General features: G+C 40.7%; 1 protein-coding gene across 2 annotated transcripts in view; it reads right to left on the reverse strand.

Annotated features, from left to right (window-relative positions):
• The window catches only part of DUSP22 (dual specificity phosphatase 22), a 43,768-nt gene that overhangs the window by 16,001 nt on the left and 8,132 nt on the right, over window positions 1-19,635 (reverse strand). For both annotated transcript variants that reach the window (XM_081952533.1, XM_081952532.1), the window contains 3 exons: window positions 17,004-17,037; window positions 9,734-9,816; window positions 482-531 (listed from right to left, as the gene is read on the reverse strand). In XM_081952533.1, the coding sequence (XP_081808659.1) occupies window positions 482-531; window positions 9,734-9,816; window positions 17,004-17,037 (167 nt within the window). The remainder of the gene's footprint in view (window positions 1-481; window positions 532-9,733; window positions 9,817-17,003; window positions 17,038-19,635) is intronic.

A 19,635-nucleotide genomic window follows, 5' to 3' on the forward strand; every position in this document is an offset into this window, starting at 1 on the left:
CCTATGGCACGCGTGCCAGAGGTAGCAAGGAGCACCTCTCTGACGTTACGTTAGCCATCGCCCCAGTTCAGTTCCAACGTGTATATGTCCGTGTCTCTGCCGTGCATGCGCAAGAATTGAGCACATGGGGGGTTGTGCGCACATTCCTGAGAGGTGGTGCATGCACGGGGGGAAGGGGGCATTTGCAGGGTCACACATTCATACATGGAGCGTGTGCAGGAGTTGCACGTGTATGCGTGGGGCGAGGCACATGCATGAGGGGGGTGCATTGCATTTTGGTGGTTCGGGGACGTGTGCGCCCTTTGGGCACTCAGTCCGGAAAAGGTTAGTCATCACTGGACTAGACTGTTGTTTCCAAAGAAGTCAAGGAGTTACATATATTTGCAAATCCAAACAGATATATTTTGCTTCCATGAAAAAAAAAATCTGGACTATTATCTAAATAGTAGTGGTGAAATTGAGCACTGTTTTAAATACTTACAGATTCTGTGAGGGTGAATCTGCAGCAGGGATGCACAGGTATTTTATTCCCTGTAAAAAAAAAAGGAAAAAGGAAAATTGTAGTAAAACATATTTAGAGATAGAAACCTATTTTTCTTCTGGGTGGTGCCCAGAAAGCATTTTAAGATTAAGGTTCATCCACCAGATTTTATGCAGCATTGAAATTTTGCTGGAATGGAAACAGTCAGCTTTTTCGCTTTATTTATCACATTTTAATGTATCTTTTTAATTCTAATGCTATAAATTACCAAGTGACATGCATTTCTTCCTTCCTTACATGCATGTGGAAAATAAAATGCATGTGTCCTTTGGGGAAGATGGTTATTATTTTCAGTGCTATGTATAACTGGTTATTATTATTATTTTTAAAAACAAACAAAAGTCTAACATGAGCTTTTGAAAATAGACACTTTCCTTTTTGAAGATTATTAGAGTACTGTACCAGGTACTATCCTAAAGTCTTAATCATTTTTAATAAGTTGCATTCCCTTTTTGGGTCAGTCCTTGCAAAAAACTATATGTAAAACAGAAGGAATGAAAAGTGAAAAACCACGTAAGAATTGTCTTGATGGATTCAATCAACATTGTCAAACTCTTTGATTCTTTCTCTATGTAAAAGAACCAACAGCTGAAAGTCAGTGCAGTCATAGATCATCCTCCCTGTCAACATTCATATATGAAAGTTAGTAGATGTTCAAGATCTCATTATATATAAATCTTCTCAAAGGATACACCCTTGATTTGGCAAGTCCCCATCTCCAGAAGAGCTACAAGGAAATCAAACTCTTCCAACTATATGTGCCTCATCATTGGCAGATATGGGAGACAGTACTGTAGAACCAGCTGTCCTCTGAATTACTAACCCTATAAACCATATGTGAAAATTTCTTCTTTTCATTTATTTCAGCATTCCAGCCAATCTTCAAAAATTCAAAATCTCTTTACAACAATTGATACTTGCTACTGGACAAGTGCATTGAAAGCTACCTTGTATATTTCCCCCCATACTATCATCCTTCCTACTTATGGAGATAAGGAAAGGGGCTAAAATGGGGAAGTGCTATGCAAAAACTTTGTTGCAAAACCACATCTTCACATGATTTTCCCAATTAAGTATTAAGCAGGAGCCAAGACAAAATCTAAAAGGCATCTGAGCAGCCATACTTCAAAAAGCAAATGTGGCCAAGATAAAAATCTAAATGTGATTTAATTTATTAAAAACAATTAATTTGATTATTCCCCCCTATATTTAATAATTTTCCCTTTCATATTAAAAAGTATAATTCAACTGCAATCTTTGGATAGTACTAGGGATACTCAAAGCACTGGTGGGCTGCACGCTGTATACGCAGTAGAGAAATATTTCCCTCACTTACGAGCAAGTTAAAAGCTACTTCGCTAACTTTTTACATAGTACTAGTCCAGTTTTAATATATTCCATTTGGTACATGTCTCCTTGGCCCACAATAATCCTTTGAAATGTACTGATTTCTACTTCTGTCTTTATCAGTTCATTAACAAAATGAACCTGCTTTGCGTCATCGTTCCTGTACTCAGAAGCCCTTTAAGAAAACCATTGTGGAACCTCTACTTTTGCTACTCAAAAAAACAACAACCCTTAAATTCAGCTTCCACAACAATACAAGTACATTTCTCTGTATAATTGATTCTCCAATGTCCACTGACTCTTACCCAATACAGTTTATTGACTGATGTAATTGATGTGTCGTATGCATTCACTTTGCATCAGGGAATCAACTTGTATAACCAATCTTTCTGGCCCACATCTATTCACACAAGTCTCCATGACAAACACCCTCATAGGCCTCTTGATCTACTGTATCTTATCTTAATTGTTATCTGTTTTTATTGGAGACTAATCTGGCATTCATAGCATCCTATGGTTGTTCAATCTTACTTCCCTGATCATTTTAGGAACCATTTTGATTGGATGAAGGCAACCTTACCAGCAATGTCAGGGAATAAGTCGAGGGGGAACAAAAAAGGAAAAACTTTCATTTGCAAATGAATGTAAATAATCAGTCACCATAATTTGAAAAAGCTCATAACATTTCCAGAATTATGTTCTACTTTAAATGAAAGAGAAACCAGTGTGGCATCATTGTTAATCGAGACTCATATTTGAGTCCATCCTTAGCCATGGAAGTTCATTGGAGCCTCTGCACTAATATAACCCAGAAGATTGTTGTTGGAAAAATGGGAGATAAGAATGCTGTGCTTTGAATTTCTGGAAGAAATTTAACAAACAAACCCATGACAGTTCCAAAATCTGCAAAATTCCTCTAATTTTTTTTCTTTGTTTTGACTCCCCAAAAGAAACAATTTAATTGCAGGACAAATCAAGGTTAGCTGGTACATAAAATGAATTTAAAATGTATTTCTCTCCCTGCCCAATTCTAAGTTTGAGTAATCCCACATCAAATCATTTGTGTTAACTAAAAACACACGCATTTGAAAAATATATACTTATTGTCCTCCTTGCTGTTCTGCTAGTCATACAATATTTTTTGCCAGCAGACACTATTCTGCCTGGTACCACCTGATTCAATAGCATCTTTGCAGCATGTCGATGTGTCCAGAAATGGGATGGAAAGGAGTTTCTCCTTTGACTAACCATCGGAAATCAGAATATGGGTAATAAATAATAGTGTAGATACTCTGGAAAGTGGCAGCAAATACAGCCCTGCCTGCATGCAAAACCATCAAGTAGAAGTAGTTTCACACTCATGCTCTTCAGGCTGCACCTGTGAGTAGGAATTTCGTGAATTGGCAATGGAGCATATCCTACAAACAAGCACACCAGAAAGTCTATAACATCATGACGCTGGAATAATACCCAGAGCATAGAAAACAACATGTAACTAAATGCAGTTTCTGACAAAAGCCAGATTCTAGATCCACTCCTCCAAATTCCCAATGCATCTGAATATGCTTGACAGAATGGGAAGCCAATAAATTCATTTTCCTCTCAGTTTTCTATTTCATCAGAGAAAAGTTAACCACAAGCATAAACCTTTTATTTCTCTTAGGCCCTGAAAGTCAAGAAAACAGTTAAACCGATACAAAGAGAGAGTTAACAAAAGTAGCGCAAGTCTTCTGATTTCAAGATTTGCTTCTTTCAACTTTGGCAGTCAGTTCAGCCAAATTTCTAACATTCGTACTCGCTGCCTACAAAATGGTACCACATCAATAGACCTTTGTGACCTGCTTGAGGAAACTTTCTCAAGACTCAAAACTATTGGAAACACTATGCTTAATTATTAGTATGTTCAAGAGTTTCAGATTACCCATGTATCCAAATATACACTTTATTTAGAATATAACAATGGCAATATTTTAAGCTAGGTAATTTATAGCTCACATGAATTATATTTACTGGAGTTTTAAACACAAATATTATATATATATGTATGTATGTATGTATGTATGTATGTATGTATGTATGTATGCATGCATGCATGCATGCATTGTGTCACAACCCCTGGTATGCCCAAACATGGGAGGGAGCATACCGCTTCTCTTTTTCTGTCCATCGGCTCACCCCAGGAGCCATCCAGGCAGAAAGCCACCTTTTTAATGTTGCCTTGTTACATTTGTGTTGCATTTGTGCTGATAGTATCTATCTTTATTTATTTATCAGCACAAATGCAACACACACACACATATTGTTAAACATTCTTTAAAAACATATATTTTTTGCTTTGTTAAGGCTTATAGAACTATGGAAGATGCAATTCCAATTTGGCTACCACATAATCACCATATTTTTCTACAGTTAATCTTGTTTTTATCTGTTTTCTTTTAAATCTCTTCTTAGTTTTTAGTTGCAACCTGAGTGTAAATTCTACTTAAAGGAATGGATAAACTGTACAGTTGTTATTGCTAAAAGAAGAACTTGAGAAAGGAAAATCTAAATGTCAAAAATATGAGATCATGACGTTCATTCATGTTTTATACGGTTCAAAGAATGCCTAGAAATAACTATTGCTGTGCCTAATCTGTTAAAAAAAAATGAAAATAGAAAATCTTTTACTTTCAAACAATCACAGATGCACAGATGCAAACAAGTCACATTAAAAACCTTCAATACTTCGTTTCTTGAGAATTGCTTTTAGTTGACAAAGTGTACTGCTTGATTACATAAAATTAATAATCCACATGCTGAAAAGATGACCATCAGAATTTTAAGCACATTCTGTTAAAGACATGTTCTATGATCGTGTTTTGAATTGGAACATACATTCTTTTGAATGAGACAACCAATTTATAGGAACCTGGATGTCCGTTTTGCAAATGCTCTTAAGATACTATAATAACTTTACATTTCAGTTCCCTATCCATTTACAGATCAACGAATCACTACTTTTTTTTAAAAAAAAATAAAGTAATAAAGCAATCTTTTAAACGGTCTGAACCTCAGCGCAATTTTCTAGACCGCAATTTTTTAAAAAGTGGGGGTAGGGGAGAAGCGGGGAGAGGGAGGACTAAGCATCACATTATTTTTGGCATTGCACTTCTCGGTATTAAAATTTATGTAAATTTTTTCAACGATGACTTCCAAGAAATATTTTTAACAGCCAAAAACAAAACTTCAGGGTACCTAATTGTGAAGCCAGATGCAAATAAGAAGCCTCAAACACCTGGCAAAGTTCTTTCAGGTTAGCCCAAAAAGCCCCCATATGTTATTTTGACATGCCACATCAACAGATGAGGAATGGATACTCTTCTTTCATGAGGGACATTTCGTCAGAAACGGCCCAAGTAGGAAGCAGTTGGTTTCTCATGGTTTCTCAAAACTAAAACAAGAGGTTACCAAGAGTTTTGGCCAGCACAACTACAGGACCAAATAGGCAGGTGGGGGGGGGGGGGAGGAGAGTAATTTTGTTCTTTGTCCTTTCACAGTTGCTTTAAAGGGCAGTCACCCAGGGTAGATCTTGACTCATTTTATTATTGAAAATATTCAAAAATTCCAACAATAAGTGAAGCCAATGTACCGTTACTTCACCACTGAAGATGAGCATCCTACTATATGAAGAAAACAGATTGTTACACAAACACACACACACACACACACACACACCATGGAGGGTTGAAGAGTATGTTACTGTTCTGAATATATCACAAAGTTTGTTTGATCTTGACATTAGTGAAAACTGCTGAATCCTACTCTTCAGGATGTATTTGCTTTTGAAAATTAAATGAATCTCGCCAGTTTAAATTACATTGAAATTCCTATAAAGGTCATACAAACACCATTGGAATATTGTACCAAAGTAACTAGAAAGCCAAAGACTCAAAGCCATTTCAGAAAAAAAGTGTTCACATGAATGAAACGTAACACTTCTCCAAAAAGATCAACAACAGACTTTCCCCCTCGAGATCAGTAACTTCTCCTAGGTATCAACAATTTATTTTCAGATGTTGATTTTGTTTGACTCCTTAGGGACAAAAAAAGATGGAAGAACTATATTTAGTTTTGGGAACAGGATTAAAAGTCAAATGGCTTGCTAATATGCAAGATACATATACAAGAGTTTTGATGAAAACATGGAAACATTTAGGATTTAAATACTTATATTATTTATAAATCTGCAGACTGTAAATTTTTGTTGGCAAAGTAGTAATTATGGTTCAGGTTCTTATGACAGTTACAGCACTATTTCCCATAAGACTACGGTTATGAAGTTTTAAAAGGCCCTTTATTAATATTAAGACTATTAAGGACTATCTAAACGAACCTGTTAAGACAGCTACAATTATTTTTTTCCGGGGAGATAACAGAAGATGAATATTTAATCTTAAATATTTAAGATGAAAAAAATCCTTATGTTTTAACTTCAATTTTTATGTGTTTTAAACAGAAGTAAGCAAAATGTAATTTGATCACTGATCTTTAAAGAAAAGTCAGTGAAATTTTCTATGGGAGTTGAAGCAAATGTATACAAAGAATGTATATTCTCATCCATCTTACTAGCTACTAGTGAAGAATGAAGAACATTGACTTAAACATTTCATTTCCAGCCTTGTGCCAAAATTCAGCATTGGGGGAACCCAAGGTTACTCCAGACCTCTACACACAGCACTCTCAAACAAAGAGATACCTATGTAATGCTCTCCACCACAAACAATTACTGATTTCTGGGAAGTACTAGCTGAAGTCATCTTTCTCTTTTACTAGGTTTTTAAAAAAATCTTTAACCTATTTTTAGCTCGTATCACTATATTTATGGGAGTAGGATCTGTGAAGATATGAGGGCTGTTGTAAGCTTGTTGGATCTATGATATCCCGTGTTACTGGATTTATAAACTTATTTGCATATAACAGATGTAAGCAATATTTGATGACCAAGGGATGTCCTTAACATGGAGTAAGACACCTCAAACTGATAGAATCACATCACATAAATTGTAGGGACTGAATCGTAAAGGGAGAGTGGCATCTCTGTATTTTAACTTTGATATGCTGGATGTAAACCTCACATGGAAGTTAGACAACATTAACTTATCATGATGTGACTATGACCATGATGGCGAACTTGTGGCACGCGTACCACAGGTGGCACGCGGAGTCATCTCTTGAGGCACACGAGGCATTGCCCTATGTCAGCTTGAGTGCACATGTGCGCTCTGGCCAGCTAATTTTCGCCTTCATTTTGGGCAGTTTTTCAGTCTCCGGAGGCTTCAAAAAAGCCTCCTGAAATTTGTGCCAGAGGCACAAAATGGAGCGCGTCAGCCCAGCACAGCTATGGCCCTCTTGGAGAAGTAAGTCACTGCAGAGAGCTCCAGCTTTGCACGGGCTGCCCTGGAGGAGCACCCAAACTCCGGTTCCCTTTAGCCTTTCTGCTTTTCCAGACGCCAAACTATCCCTTTCAAAAGATAAGCATTCCCCCGCCCCCAAGAGCCAGCCAGCCATTCCTCCAGAAGCCTAACATTGCGGGTTCTGCACCTTCAGCCCGAGCGGTTGGCTGAGCAGTTGGTGAGGAAGGTTTTTTGGGGGAGAGCACCTCTTGTCCTATGTCTGCCGGAATAGCAAACAAGGAAACACCCTCCTTCCCACCTCTTTGAAATAGACGCGCTCAGTGTACAAAGCCACACTTGGGGCTTTCTGAGAAGCCTTTCCTCTTCTGAGACACTTTTGCTCTTCAGCTGATCTCTTCTCCTATTTCTGATCTTCCATATTCCTTTCGGTTTGTTCTGTTCGGTTTGTCCCCCCCCCCCTCCTTCTTTGGATCAATCAGCAAATCATAAGGTAGCTGCCTTTTGGAGTCCCTTGGATCCAGACTCGGCAAGTGGTTGATCTGGTTAAAAGCAAGCCTGGCTAAGGTGGCTGGTGATCCGATTGTTCTCCAAATTGTCAGTTAAAAAAAAAAACTTTAAAAATTAAAAAGAGTGTGAGAGAGCAAAGCTTATCTAGGCTGGCAAAAACTGAAAGATAAATGCAAGTGTGTGTGTATGTGTGTGTGTGTGTATGTGAGAGAGAGAGAGAGAGAGAGAGAGAGAGAGAGAGAGAGAGAGAGAGAGAGAGAGAGAGAGAGAGAGAGAGAGAGAGAGAGAGAGAGAGAGAGAGAGAGAGAGAGAGAGAGAGAGAGAGAGAGAGAGAGAGAGAGAGAGAGAGAGAGAGAGAGAGAGAGAGAGAGAGAGATTTGTGGCTGCGATGTTCTGTCCAAACGTTCCCGGGTATTGTTACAAGTAGGTGGGATTTTGTCATATGCTAACTCATTGGAGCTCCCTTTCACTCCCTCCTCCTCCCCACCTTTTTCTCCTGCTTGCAACGGCGGGACGTTTTGCAGGGGGGGGGGCGGGAGAGGGAGGAGGGAAGCATTGTTTCCATTTGTTTTGACCTGCAGTCAATCCCCCAGGTTTCACTTTAGAACTCTTGGGAAGCTTCGTTGGAAAGAGCCAAACCTAGGGTGTTTTTTTTGTAGAATGGAGCCGGGCTGGGATCCTGCTTTTTATAAGTGATCTTGCCTTGGGGTTTTTTTTTTCTTTTTCTTTTTGCTAGAGGCTGGCTAAAACTGAAAGATAAATGTGTGTGTGTGTGTGTGTGTTTCCATTCTTTCTGATCTGGAGTCAATTTCGCAGGTTTCACTTTAGAACTCTTGGGAAGTGTCATTGGGAAGCTGGGGTCCTGCTTTTGATAAGAGATCTTGCCCTGGGTTTTTGTTTCCTTTTTCTTTTTGCTGGGGGCTGAACGCAGGCCTCTTGGAACTACAGCTTCTCCCTCCTCAGCACTGGAAACGTGTGAGTTTCGGATAGAATTAGCCACCTTATTCAACTGGCCTCTTTCAAGGCATTTCCAGGCTGATAGGCCTAATTGGGGCCACCTCCAAGACATCTTAATTATTTCCCCCAAGAAGCAGAGGGGCTGAAGCCTTCTGAGGTAGTGGATCCCCCCCCCCAAAAAAAAACATCTAGCTCTCCTTCTGGAACCTCGGTCTTAGAACAAACTAAGGAGTGATCTGGCTTACCTTGAAAGGCCTGTCCTGGCTTCAACCCTCCCAAAGTCAGGAGTGCATGTGCAGGGGGCAAGGCGGGGGGGAATTAAGTTATGGGGTGGGCACATGAGTGCGCGCGATAGCACGCATGCTCATGCTTTTGGCACCTGAGGCAAAAAAGGTTTGCTGGACTGTGACATTAGACTAGGGGTGAAATCCACTTACCTTTGCTACTGGTTCGGTAGCAATGTGAGCACAATTTGACCACTAGAACCTTCCACGTACACGCAGAGCGTCAAAATGACGTCTGGGAGGGTGGGCGGAGCCCGCTATTGAGCGCGCCTGCAAAGGTAAGCGAACAGCGAGGGGGGGAATCTGCTGTGCTATGCGATTTAGATTAATATAAATTGCACGGCACAGCTGATTGCCAGAAAAACCGGTAGCATTTTTTTTTACTACTGGTTTGGGTGAACAGCTGGCATCTTTATTACCGGTTCAGGCAAACTGGTCGGAATTGGTAGCATTTCAGACCAGTTTGCCATCCCTGCATTAGACTTATTTGAGCAGATCAATGGAAAAACAGTAATCAGAATTCTTGAGAAAAAGCCCCCTTCTTGCACGTACACAATCATTCTTTAACAATTTCCTCCTTCCTCCTATCCGTAGCCCATTAAAGAAATAGTCCTGTCAATATTGTACCAATGCTAAAATAGCATTTTCCTTCTTAGTTCTACTGAAACCACATTGGTTTAAGTTTTGTAAGTTTCTTATCCTACCTCCAACATGGGCCGAGCACTGTCATGGATTGAAAGAATGTGTGTAATGTTATTCTGTTTTAGTTGTTCGGTGTCACGAGCATCTGTAACAAAGAGGAGACAAGGAAATACAATCATCAGCTGTACGCATCTTGTTTCTTGTAAGCATCCAAGAAATATTGAGGTATCTTCCTCTAGTGTAACCTACCGCTTTTGATTGTTATGAAAGTACATATCCTTCGATAAGTATCATGCTAACCTATTAAGGTCATGGAAGATGATCTCAAAATATAATTTGAAGGTGTTTTGATTTTTTGATTCTATGAAATTAATAGAATCAGAAAACATGATTTATTATAAGGTTTGCCACCATTATTAGGCGGGATTCTAGCATTATTAAAGGTTACCCGAAATGTTTTGAATTTTACATACTTATTTGCAAACTACTCTTGTGTTTTATAAAGCTCAAAATTTACAGTTAATTGAAAAAACACATTTAACAGCTTATCCCTCCATCACATCTCTCTCTACAATAAAAAAAGCTGCTTAAAAGTCAGATAATTTTTTTTTCTGCAAAAGGGAAAATCCCAGGCTTCTCCCATTACGAACGACTAGGACAAAACAACTGCTCTGATGACCACGTTAATCCCTGAATCAAAATAATCTGATTGATCTTTTTAATCTTTTGCTATTTTTTTTAAGTGTAACATTTATTATTAAAATTAGTACCGTGTGAATTTTGTGTCTTGAGGGGAAAACAAATCTAGATTAAGACCCAGCTTAATCGCTTGCCTGGTGTAGCTATTGGAGAAAAAAAAGCTGCAACAACATTAATTCTAAAGAAATTGGATAGTTTCCCCTGCAATACTTTAGGGCAGTGTTTCTCAACTCCAGCAATTTTAAAATGTGGTTGACTCTAACTGCCAGAATTCCCCTGGCTGGGGAATTCTGGGACTTGGAATTCAGACATCTTAAATTTGCTGAGGTTTGGGAGCATTGCTTTAGAGATTGGGATGGGTTTAGGTTTATTGGATTAATATGCCGCCCTTCTACCAAAGGACTCAGGTCAGCATACAACATAAAAACACGTATTACAAAAGTTAAAAGAAAGATTAAATAGAATATCCAAAAAACCCAATAGACATTTACAATGAGATTTAGAAATTAAATTAAAAATAACAATTAAAATTAATAATTTGTTTTATTCAGGCCAGGCCGGCTTGCTGGAAAAGTCCACTTTTTAGGGCGTGCTGGAAGGACCAGAGGTTGGGAATTATGCGAAGCTCCGGGGGCAGCTCATTCCAAAGGGAAGGTGCTCCCACAGAGAAGGCTCTCCCCCTGGGGATAACCAGCCGACACTGCCTGGCCGACGGTACCCTGAAGAGGCCAACTCTGTGGGATCGTACTGGACGGTTGGAGGCTACCGGTGGCAGTAGGTGGTCTTGCAAGTACCCTGGGCTTAAGACATGGAGCGTTTTAAAGATCATAATTAACACCTTGAATTGCACCCGGAAAACAACCGGCAACCAATGCAGGCCACCTAAAAGGGGTGTAACATGGGAGCACCTAGGTGCCCCCATGACAACCCGCGCGGCCGCATTCTGGGCCAGCTGAAGCCTCCGGGTGCTCTTCAAGGGCAGCCCCATGTAGAGAGCGTTGCAGTAGACCAGGCGAGAAAGGACGAGGGAGTGAGTGACTCTGCACAGGGCATCCCGATTCAGCAAGGGGCGCAAGTGGTGTACCAGGCGAACCTGGTAAAAGGCCCCCCTGGTCACGGCCGTGAGGTGTTCTTCTAAACTAAGCAGCGTATCCAGGAGGACTCCCAGATTGCGGGCCCTCTCTGAGGGGACTAAAAGTTCTCCCCCTATCATCAAAGATGGTACAAGATGCACAAATCGGGATGACAGGAACCACAGGCACTCAGTGTTGAAGGGATTGAGCTTGAGCCTGTTCGTCCGCATCCAGATCCGTACAGCCTCCAGGCATCGGAACATCACGTTGAGGGCATCGTTTGGGTAGTTTGGGGTAGAGATGAAAAGTTGGGTATCATCAGCGTATTGATGATACCGTACCCCAAAACCACGGATGATCTCGCCCAGCGGTTTCATGTATATGTTGAACAGAAGGGGTGAGAGAACTGACCCCTGGGGCACCCCACAAGTGAGGCACTTCGGGGTCGATCTCTGCCCTCCAGTCAACACGAACTGCGATCAATCGACAAGTAGGAGGAGAACCACCGCAAAACGGTGCCCCCCACTCCCAACCCCCGAGTTGTCGCAGTAGGATACCATGGTCGATGGTATTGAAAGCTGCCGAGAGGTCTAATAGGACCAGGACAGAGGAACAACCCCTGTCCCAGGCCTGCCAGAGATCATCAACCAACGCGACCAATGCCGTCTCCGTGCTGTACTCGGGCCTACAAAGCGAAGGTTGGAAACCGGACGATAGTTGGCTAAAGAGGCTGGGTCCAGGAAAGCCTTCTTAAGGAGGGGCCTCACCACCGCCTCCTTCAAGGCAGTGGGAAAGAACCCCTCTCTCAATGAAGCATTGGTAATCATCTGGAGCCAGCCTCGTGTCACCTCCCGGGAAGCCAAAACTAACCAAGAGGGACATGGGTCCAGCACACAAGTGGCAGCACTGAGTCTCCCCATAATCTTGTCCATGCTCTCGGGAGTCATAGGGTCAAATTCATCCCAGATAGTTTCCACAAGGTTCATCCCCGTCGACTCGCCCAAATCTACCCAGTCAGAGTCCAAGCCTGTCCGAATCTGAGCGATTTTATCCTGCAGATACTGAACAAATTCCTCAGCCCTACCCTGCAAGGAGTCTTTCCCAGTTCCTTGATTAAGTAAGGAGTGGGTCACCCTAAACAGGGCAGCTGGGCAGTTGTCTGCGGACACGATAAGAGCGGAAAATGATGCCGTTTTGCCGCTTTTATCGCCATTAAGTAGGATTTAATATGAATTCTTACTAGTGTTCGGTCGGATTCGGACCGGCTGGCCCTCCAATCACTCTCTAGGTGTCTTTTCCAGCGTTTCATCTCCCGGAGCTCCTCGGTAAAACAGGAAGCTACTCAGGATCGGCACTGGGTCAAAGGCCGCAAAGGCACAATGCGGTCCAAGGCCCCAGTGGCCGCCCTATCCCAGGCTTCCACTAGGGCTTCGGTCGAACTGTGAGCAAGGGATTCAGGAAAAGTCCCAAGCTCCATCAGGAACCTTTCAGGGTCCATCAGGCGCCTGAGGTGGAACCATCTAATCGGTTCTGCCTCCCTGCGGCGAAAGATGGCAGTATGGAAGTCAAGCCTAAGGAGGAAATGATCCAACCATGACAAGGGTTGGATAGAAATATCCCCTAAATCTAGATCATTCATCCACTGTCCAGAGACGAAAATCAGCGTGTGTCCCTGTTATGAGTGGGGTCTTGAATTAACTGAGTTAGGTCCATAGCCGTCATGGAAGCCATGAACTCCCGAGCTGACTCGGATGTCTCACCAATGGAAGGCAGGGTGCAGCTTCTGTGGGAATTTGTTTATTTATTTACTAGGATTATATGTCTATCCCATTATGAACAATTCTGAGCAGCCTAGAGAGCTAAATATAATCATACAGTTACAACACAAATCAAAACAGAACTTGGATCAACAGCTCCTTTCAAACCCCAAGAACAGCCCAAGTCATTTCAACACCACTGTTCTTCCCAGGAGGATCCATTTTACACATTAGATCCCAAAGACTTGCTGGAAGCCGTAACTGCTTTGGAAAGCTCAGAAAGAATGGGGCTGGCTTGGTCTTCGGGGCAACCTTATAGAAGTGTGACAAAGAGAGTTTCAGAGAAGGCCCAATGCCCCTGCAGATAGAACTCTTTCCAAGCAGGAAGTCAAAGGGAGCGTTCACAGTTTCCAGCTCTTACTAGAAAGATATAATACATTGGACAGTGTCAAAGATAAACTAATAAGAGATTTAAGGGCAGTATTTTGAATTGAGCATGGAAACTAACTGATAAACAGTGCAATTCTTGAAGCAACTGTGTTCATATATGTCCAAGCTGATGCACTATGGGGCAGAAAGAACTTTCAAACAGTCTTCAAGGACGATCCTACATGCAGCACATTGCAGAATACAAGGAAAAAATGACTAAGGAATGAATGATCATAATGCAAAGTTTTCTGGTTCTGAATGATCTGCAACTGGCACCAGTGTGGAGCTGGGCAAAAGCCCTTCTAGCCACAGCTGCTTGTTCCTTGAGCAAAACTCTTCAGGAAGATTGCAAAATAGAGAAAAGTCTGCTCAGGTATGACCCATCCAATCCAAAAATGGAACACAGGTAATTCTTGACTTACCATTACAATTAGAACCAAAATTTTGGCTACTAAGTGATGCAGTCATTAAATGAATCATCACATGACCAGATCCAATTTTATTATGTTTTATCCATGGATATTAATAGCAATATAAACCACCCTTTCTAAGCAGTTCACAGAGTCAGCATATTGCCCCCAACAATCTGTTTCCTCATTTTACCGACATCGGACGGATGGAAGGCTGAGTCACCCTGGAGCTGGTCAGGATCGAAGGAATCAAACTCCTGGCAATGTGAGCAGAGTTAGCCTGCAATATTGCATCCTAACCACAGTGCTACCACCGCTCTATATTAAGGGAATCACATGTTGTTAAGTGAATCATAGCATGTAAATTTGGCTTCTCCAATTAACATTGCTTGCTGGCTGGGAAGTTCCCAAACCATGATTATGTAACTGCAAGATGCTGCAACCATTATAAATGCAAGCTGCCTGCCAAGTGCCCAAATTGCAATCATGTGACTGCATGATGGTGGGGCGATGGTTGTAACTCTGAGGATGGGTTTTAAGTAACTTTTTCCAAGGGTCTCATAACTTCAAACTGCTGTTGAATAAATAATCATAAATCGAGAACTAGTAGATTGTCACACACAAAGCTACACTGTCATGCTGGGATTGAATTATATACAGACCATAATAGGCTCCACTCAATGGAAGAGAAAGAACTTTAACTACACTTCCAGTTCAATATGTGTACTTGAGCATCATCTGTATATTTAATTTAAACATTAAGAGTAAATTTCTATTTTATATAGATGTGCAAATGGAATATTAATTTTAATATTCAATAAGAAATTATGTTAACTCTGATATTCAACACTGGACTGACAAAACAAATAACTTATCCATATATTGGCTATTTGGGGGGGGGATATTTTATCTTTACGTTCAAGTTATTTATATATTACCTCTGTAGGAATGGCTCAGAGTATATCAAGGGTCATTTTATACAAAAAATGAAGTAGCAAGACTTGAGAACTTCATTAAGTGCTGCCTTTTTCCATAGACACAAACAAATCTTTTTTTAAAAAAAATATTAAGCTATATTTTGGTTTTCATAACTACAGAAGGAAAGATATAAAAAAACCAAAATGAGAAACAGATACCAGGTCTTGGTTTCGTGACATCTAGTGCCTCTGACTTTAAGCTCATATTGCAAAGCAAATTTCTTCACAGTATGATTCTACTAAGTTTCAGATGAGATTGTGTGCATCAATCCAGTCTCGTTTCTTACAGACTTTCATCTCCCCTCTGTTGATAAATCCAAGTTACCTATCTCCCACTTGATGCAATGTTTAGCTTCAGAAAAGTGGTTATTCACATTACTTTTCATTCTATTGCCTATAGTCTAACAAAGGCCTAAGCAGAATTCTTAACGAGAGGAAAGACCATGACTTAGCAATTATGTTAATCATTCTGATGTCATGCGTACAAAATGTAATGCATTTGGGGGGTTTTGATGAAAGAGGAACGCAAATGTCAAAGTATGATCTGAAGTGGTGCACTCTCTCACCCGACCTGAGATGCGCTGTTCAACAGCATGGAACTGTGCTTTTCAAAGTAACAACCTACAATTCTATCTTTTCTCTTCGTTGTGTGGTTAACCTTCAAAGGCCTGCTACTCTAACACACCATTTCTCTGATGTAACTTTGAACAATTTCTCAGCAAAGTAGGAAGAAGGGCCTGTCATTTCATTTTTGTCTCAAAATCGAAAAGGGAAGGCTGAAGCAAATGGGAAACACATCTATATTTCATCTTTTAAGAGACAAACAAAGCATAGGGGATCGGTTCAAATTATGAAACCACAACTTAACTGAATTAAAGTAGTTTTGGTCCCTTCACCTTCTCCTACAGCTTTCGCTTCTATTTTCAGTCTGGATGAGGGGGTTCTGTCTAAACCATGAGGAATACTAAATATGGCCAATTGAAGCAAAGTAGCTTCACAAGCCCAAGTTTGAAGTTGTTTTACTTGTGTAAATGCTATTTAAAATTAACCAATCTTGTCCAGAGTTTGGCCATAAAGGACATTAAAAAGACAGCATTCCTCAGAAATGGCTGGAGAAACTGAAGACAGAGGCAGTATGTGAAATGAAGGCTGAGCAGGATGCATTTTCTGATATTCACAGAAGAAATGAAACTGTCTCCCTTTTAACTCTGAAACTAAAGTTTAATGGAAATTATAAAGTGAAATTATTTTCCTTCTTACATGACTTTTGTGATGGTGCAATGTTCAAAGGAGCTAACACGAATGTGGGTTTCTACCTATTTAGATTTTTCAGGTTCTGGAACTAAGTGTGAAACAGCAACTATTGGGCCGTGGAGAGGGCAGCCTGGAAATGACAAATATCCCCTAGGAAAATAACAGTTAACGAGAAATGAATAGCTGTAATAATAATGGATCTATTTTGAAAAGGAAATAAGGGCAGTAAGGGCTCTAGATAAGGGGGAGCAAATGGCATTTCCCTGGTCCAATTTATCTTTCTCAAGAAGATACACTGTACTGCATGCAGATCACAAAAGGTCTGAATTTTTTAGCAAAATCAGACTTTTGCCTATTGAATAAGTGTTTACAAACTTCGCAACTTTAAGATTTGTGGACTTCAACTCCCAGAATTCCTCAGCCAACTGGGGAAATCTGGGAGATGAAGTTTAGAAGTCTTAAAGTTGCCAAGTTTGGAGTGCCCTGCTATAGAACATTAGCCCTTGAAGCTAAGATTGTTTTTAATTTTTAATTTTATATTTGTTATTTAAAACTGCCTGCAAAACCGATCAGAATGGCACCCATATTTCTTTCAAATAAGTCAAACAGAGCCATTGTCCCTTGGGAGGACTAAGCATAACTTCTAAGGGGATAGAGTTGTAAACCCCCACCCCCAATGCTGGGGATGTAATGCATAGTACTTTTCAAAAGCCACTAATAAAACTCATCTTACCTTTATAATTTCCAAGGAACAAACCAGGAAGTATCTGTGAGAGGAACAAAATAGTATCAAATGTCAATCTTTTGTGGTAGTATGGTATGACGCAGTTCAATTTGCATACAGAATGGAACATAACACTATTCAAGCACAGTTAAGGTTTACATTCTATTTCTCGACACATTCCCACACTGTTTTTACACTTAAATGGAATGTTTTATTACAATGTCCTGTAAATTAAGAACAGCGTAAAAAGAAATAATTCTCCAAACATGGGTATACAACCTGATGCCCTCTCTAGATTGTCAAAGGTTGTAAAATGGGGCAAAACTCATTTAACAGTGTCTTGCTAGATGTTCTATAGTCCAAAACATTTGAGGGTTAGAAGATTACCAATGGAAGAGAATATCTGTAGCTCAGGCAGGGTTCAACAGTTAGATTAATTCCTCTGCCTCTAAACTGACATGTTATTTCTAAATTGGTTTGCTTGTATATTTCTGGACTCTATACAGTATAAGAATTCTTAGAACGAGACAAGCAGACGTGGCTGGGAGCTCCATCACCAGTTTTATTCTTGGTCTTACCCACCATAGCAATCATTTTGTGAAAAGACAAATTGCCTCATTGTTCATAACACACTCACAAAATTTTAAATGAGCCCAGTGACTCCAAAAGGTTGCAAACCACAATGTGAGTCAATAGAAAGGAGTTTCCAATTTTTCCAATATACAGGTAGTCCTTGATTTATGACCCACAACTGAGCTCAAAAATCCCATTGCTAAGCAAGGCACTTGTTAAGTGAGTTTTGCCCCATTTTACCACCATTCCCACCACTGTTGTTAAGTGAATCACTGCAGTGATTAAGTTAGTAACAAAGTTGTTAAATGAATGTGGCTCTTCCCCCATTGACTTAGCTTGCCGGAAGACATCTGGGAAGGTTACAAATGGTGACCACATGACCCTGGGACAGTACATCACCATAAATACATGCCACTTGCCAAGTGCCCAAATTCTGATCATGGGGATGCTGCAACAGTCATAAATGTGAAAAATTGTCATGTCACTTTTTTCAGTGCCATTTTAACGTTGAACGGTCACTAAAGGAATGGCTGTAAGTCAAGGACTACGTATAATCATCTGGAAGTCTAGCATGCTGGGTGCTGCTTAGGAAGATCACCCAAAATAACGTTGCTTAGGAAGATCACCCAAAATAACGTTGGAGGGTGTGCTCAAGGCACATTGAACTTATTTATTTATTGGACTTGTATGCTGCCCATTTTGCCTAGAGCAGTGGTGGCGAACCTTTTCAGCACTGAGTGCCAAAAACGGAGCCCGTTCACCCGCCTGCGCGCACACTCATCTGGGACACTGCCTGGGAGAGGAGATGCCCAGGGGGCATGCCTGCACCGGAAAATGCACTTATGGTTTCCAGTGGGCGCATGCGGGCCGGCCAGCTAAACTTCCATTTACTGGTGCACATGTGCCCGTGACGATGAGTTGGCGCATTCTCACAGCGGAAAACGGAAGAGCAGCTTTTTCCAGTTTCCGGCACTGCTGCAGGCACGAAGGCCAGCTGATTGTCGTATGTGCATGTGCACAGGGAAACCCAGAAGAGGAACGGGCGAAACCGCGTGTGCCAGGCGACATGGCTTCACATGTTACTTCAGGCACGCATGCCATAGATTCACCATCACAGGCCTAGAGGTTACCACGCTCCGGTTTTTTATTTTGAAATGTTGGCAGGCATGGAAAAGCCTGAACTCAAAAGGGAAATCAAGGACCCCCCCCCCCAAAAAAAAACCATCAGCTTTGCAGAGATCTTTCCTTCTTTAACCCAACATACCAAAAAACCTACCAGCTTCCACAAAAACCACTGTCAGAATTTAGCTTGCCAGTCGTGATCTTTCCTAGGTCATCTCCTTTGACAATGGGAAAGAAGGAGGCAGGAAACTTGTTCATCATTTCAGGAATGCACCCCATACAGGATATCTGAGGTAGGACGTTTGCCGGGAATACTATGCCTTGTAGATTGTGATAAATCAGCGACATGTGGCAAATGCCTGTGTTAAAGCGGTGGGAGATTCTCTTTGGTTTTACTTTGTTGTTTTTTAACAGCTACTAAACTAAACTGCCAGCAGAATAGTTCTTAGGATTGTCGGCTATTTGGCTATTTAAAAAATATCTCTGAGGAAGTCAGCAAGCTTATAATGGCCTGTTTATTTGCAAATAGAATAGACTAGAATTCTTTAGAATAGAATAGTGGCCAAGTATGATTGGACACACAAGGGATAATAATACGGAGCCATTTAGCCCTCATGGTTGTCATTTCTACTACCACAAAAACAGACCTTGTTACCAATCCTAAATTCCTTTACTGCATCCTTGCCATTCTTTCTTCTTGAGCATGGCTTATTTTGGGGATTGCTCCCACATTCTCATGACATAGCATGCCTGGAGACAAGCACCCCACAATCTTTTTGAAAAAAGTAGAACAGGGAAAAGGTCCTTTCAGCAAAAAACAAAAACAAACCAACCTTGTATGTGCTGTTAAAATACCAAAGAATAATGAGCATATGCAGATATTAACATGTAGATGTTACAGCAATAACCAAATATCACTTTAGATCAAATGGCCAATATCAATATA

Source organism: Natrix helvetica (genome assembly GCF_964273705.1).
Source record: "Natrix helvetica genome assembly, chromosome: 4".
NCBI classification, from domain to species: Eukaryota; Metazoa; Chordata; class Lepidosauria; order Squamata; family Natricidae; genus Natrix; species Natrix helvetica.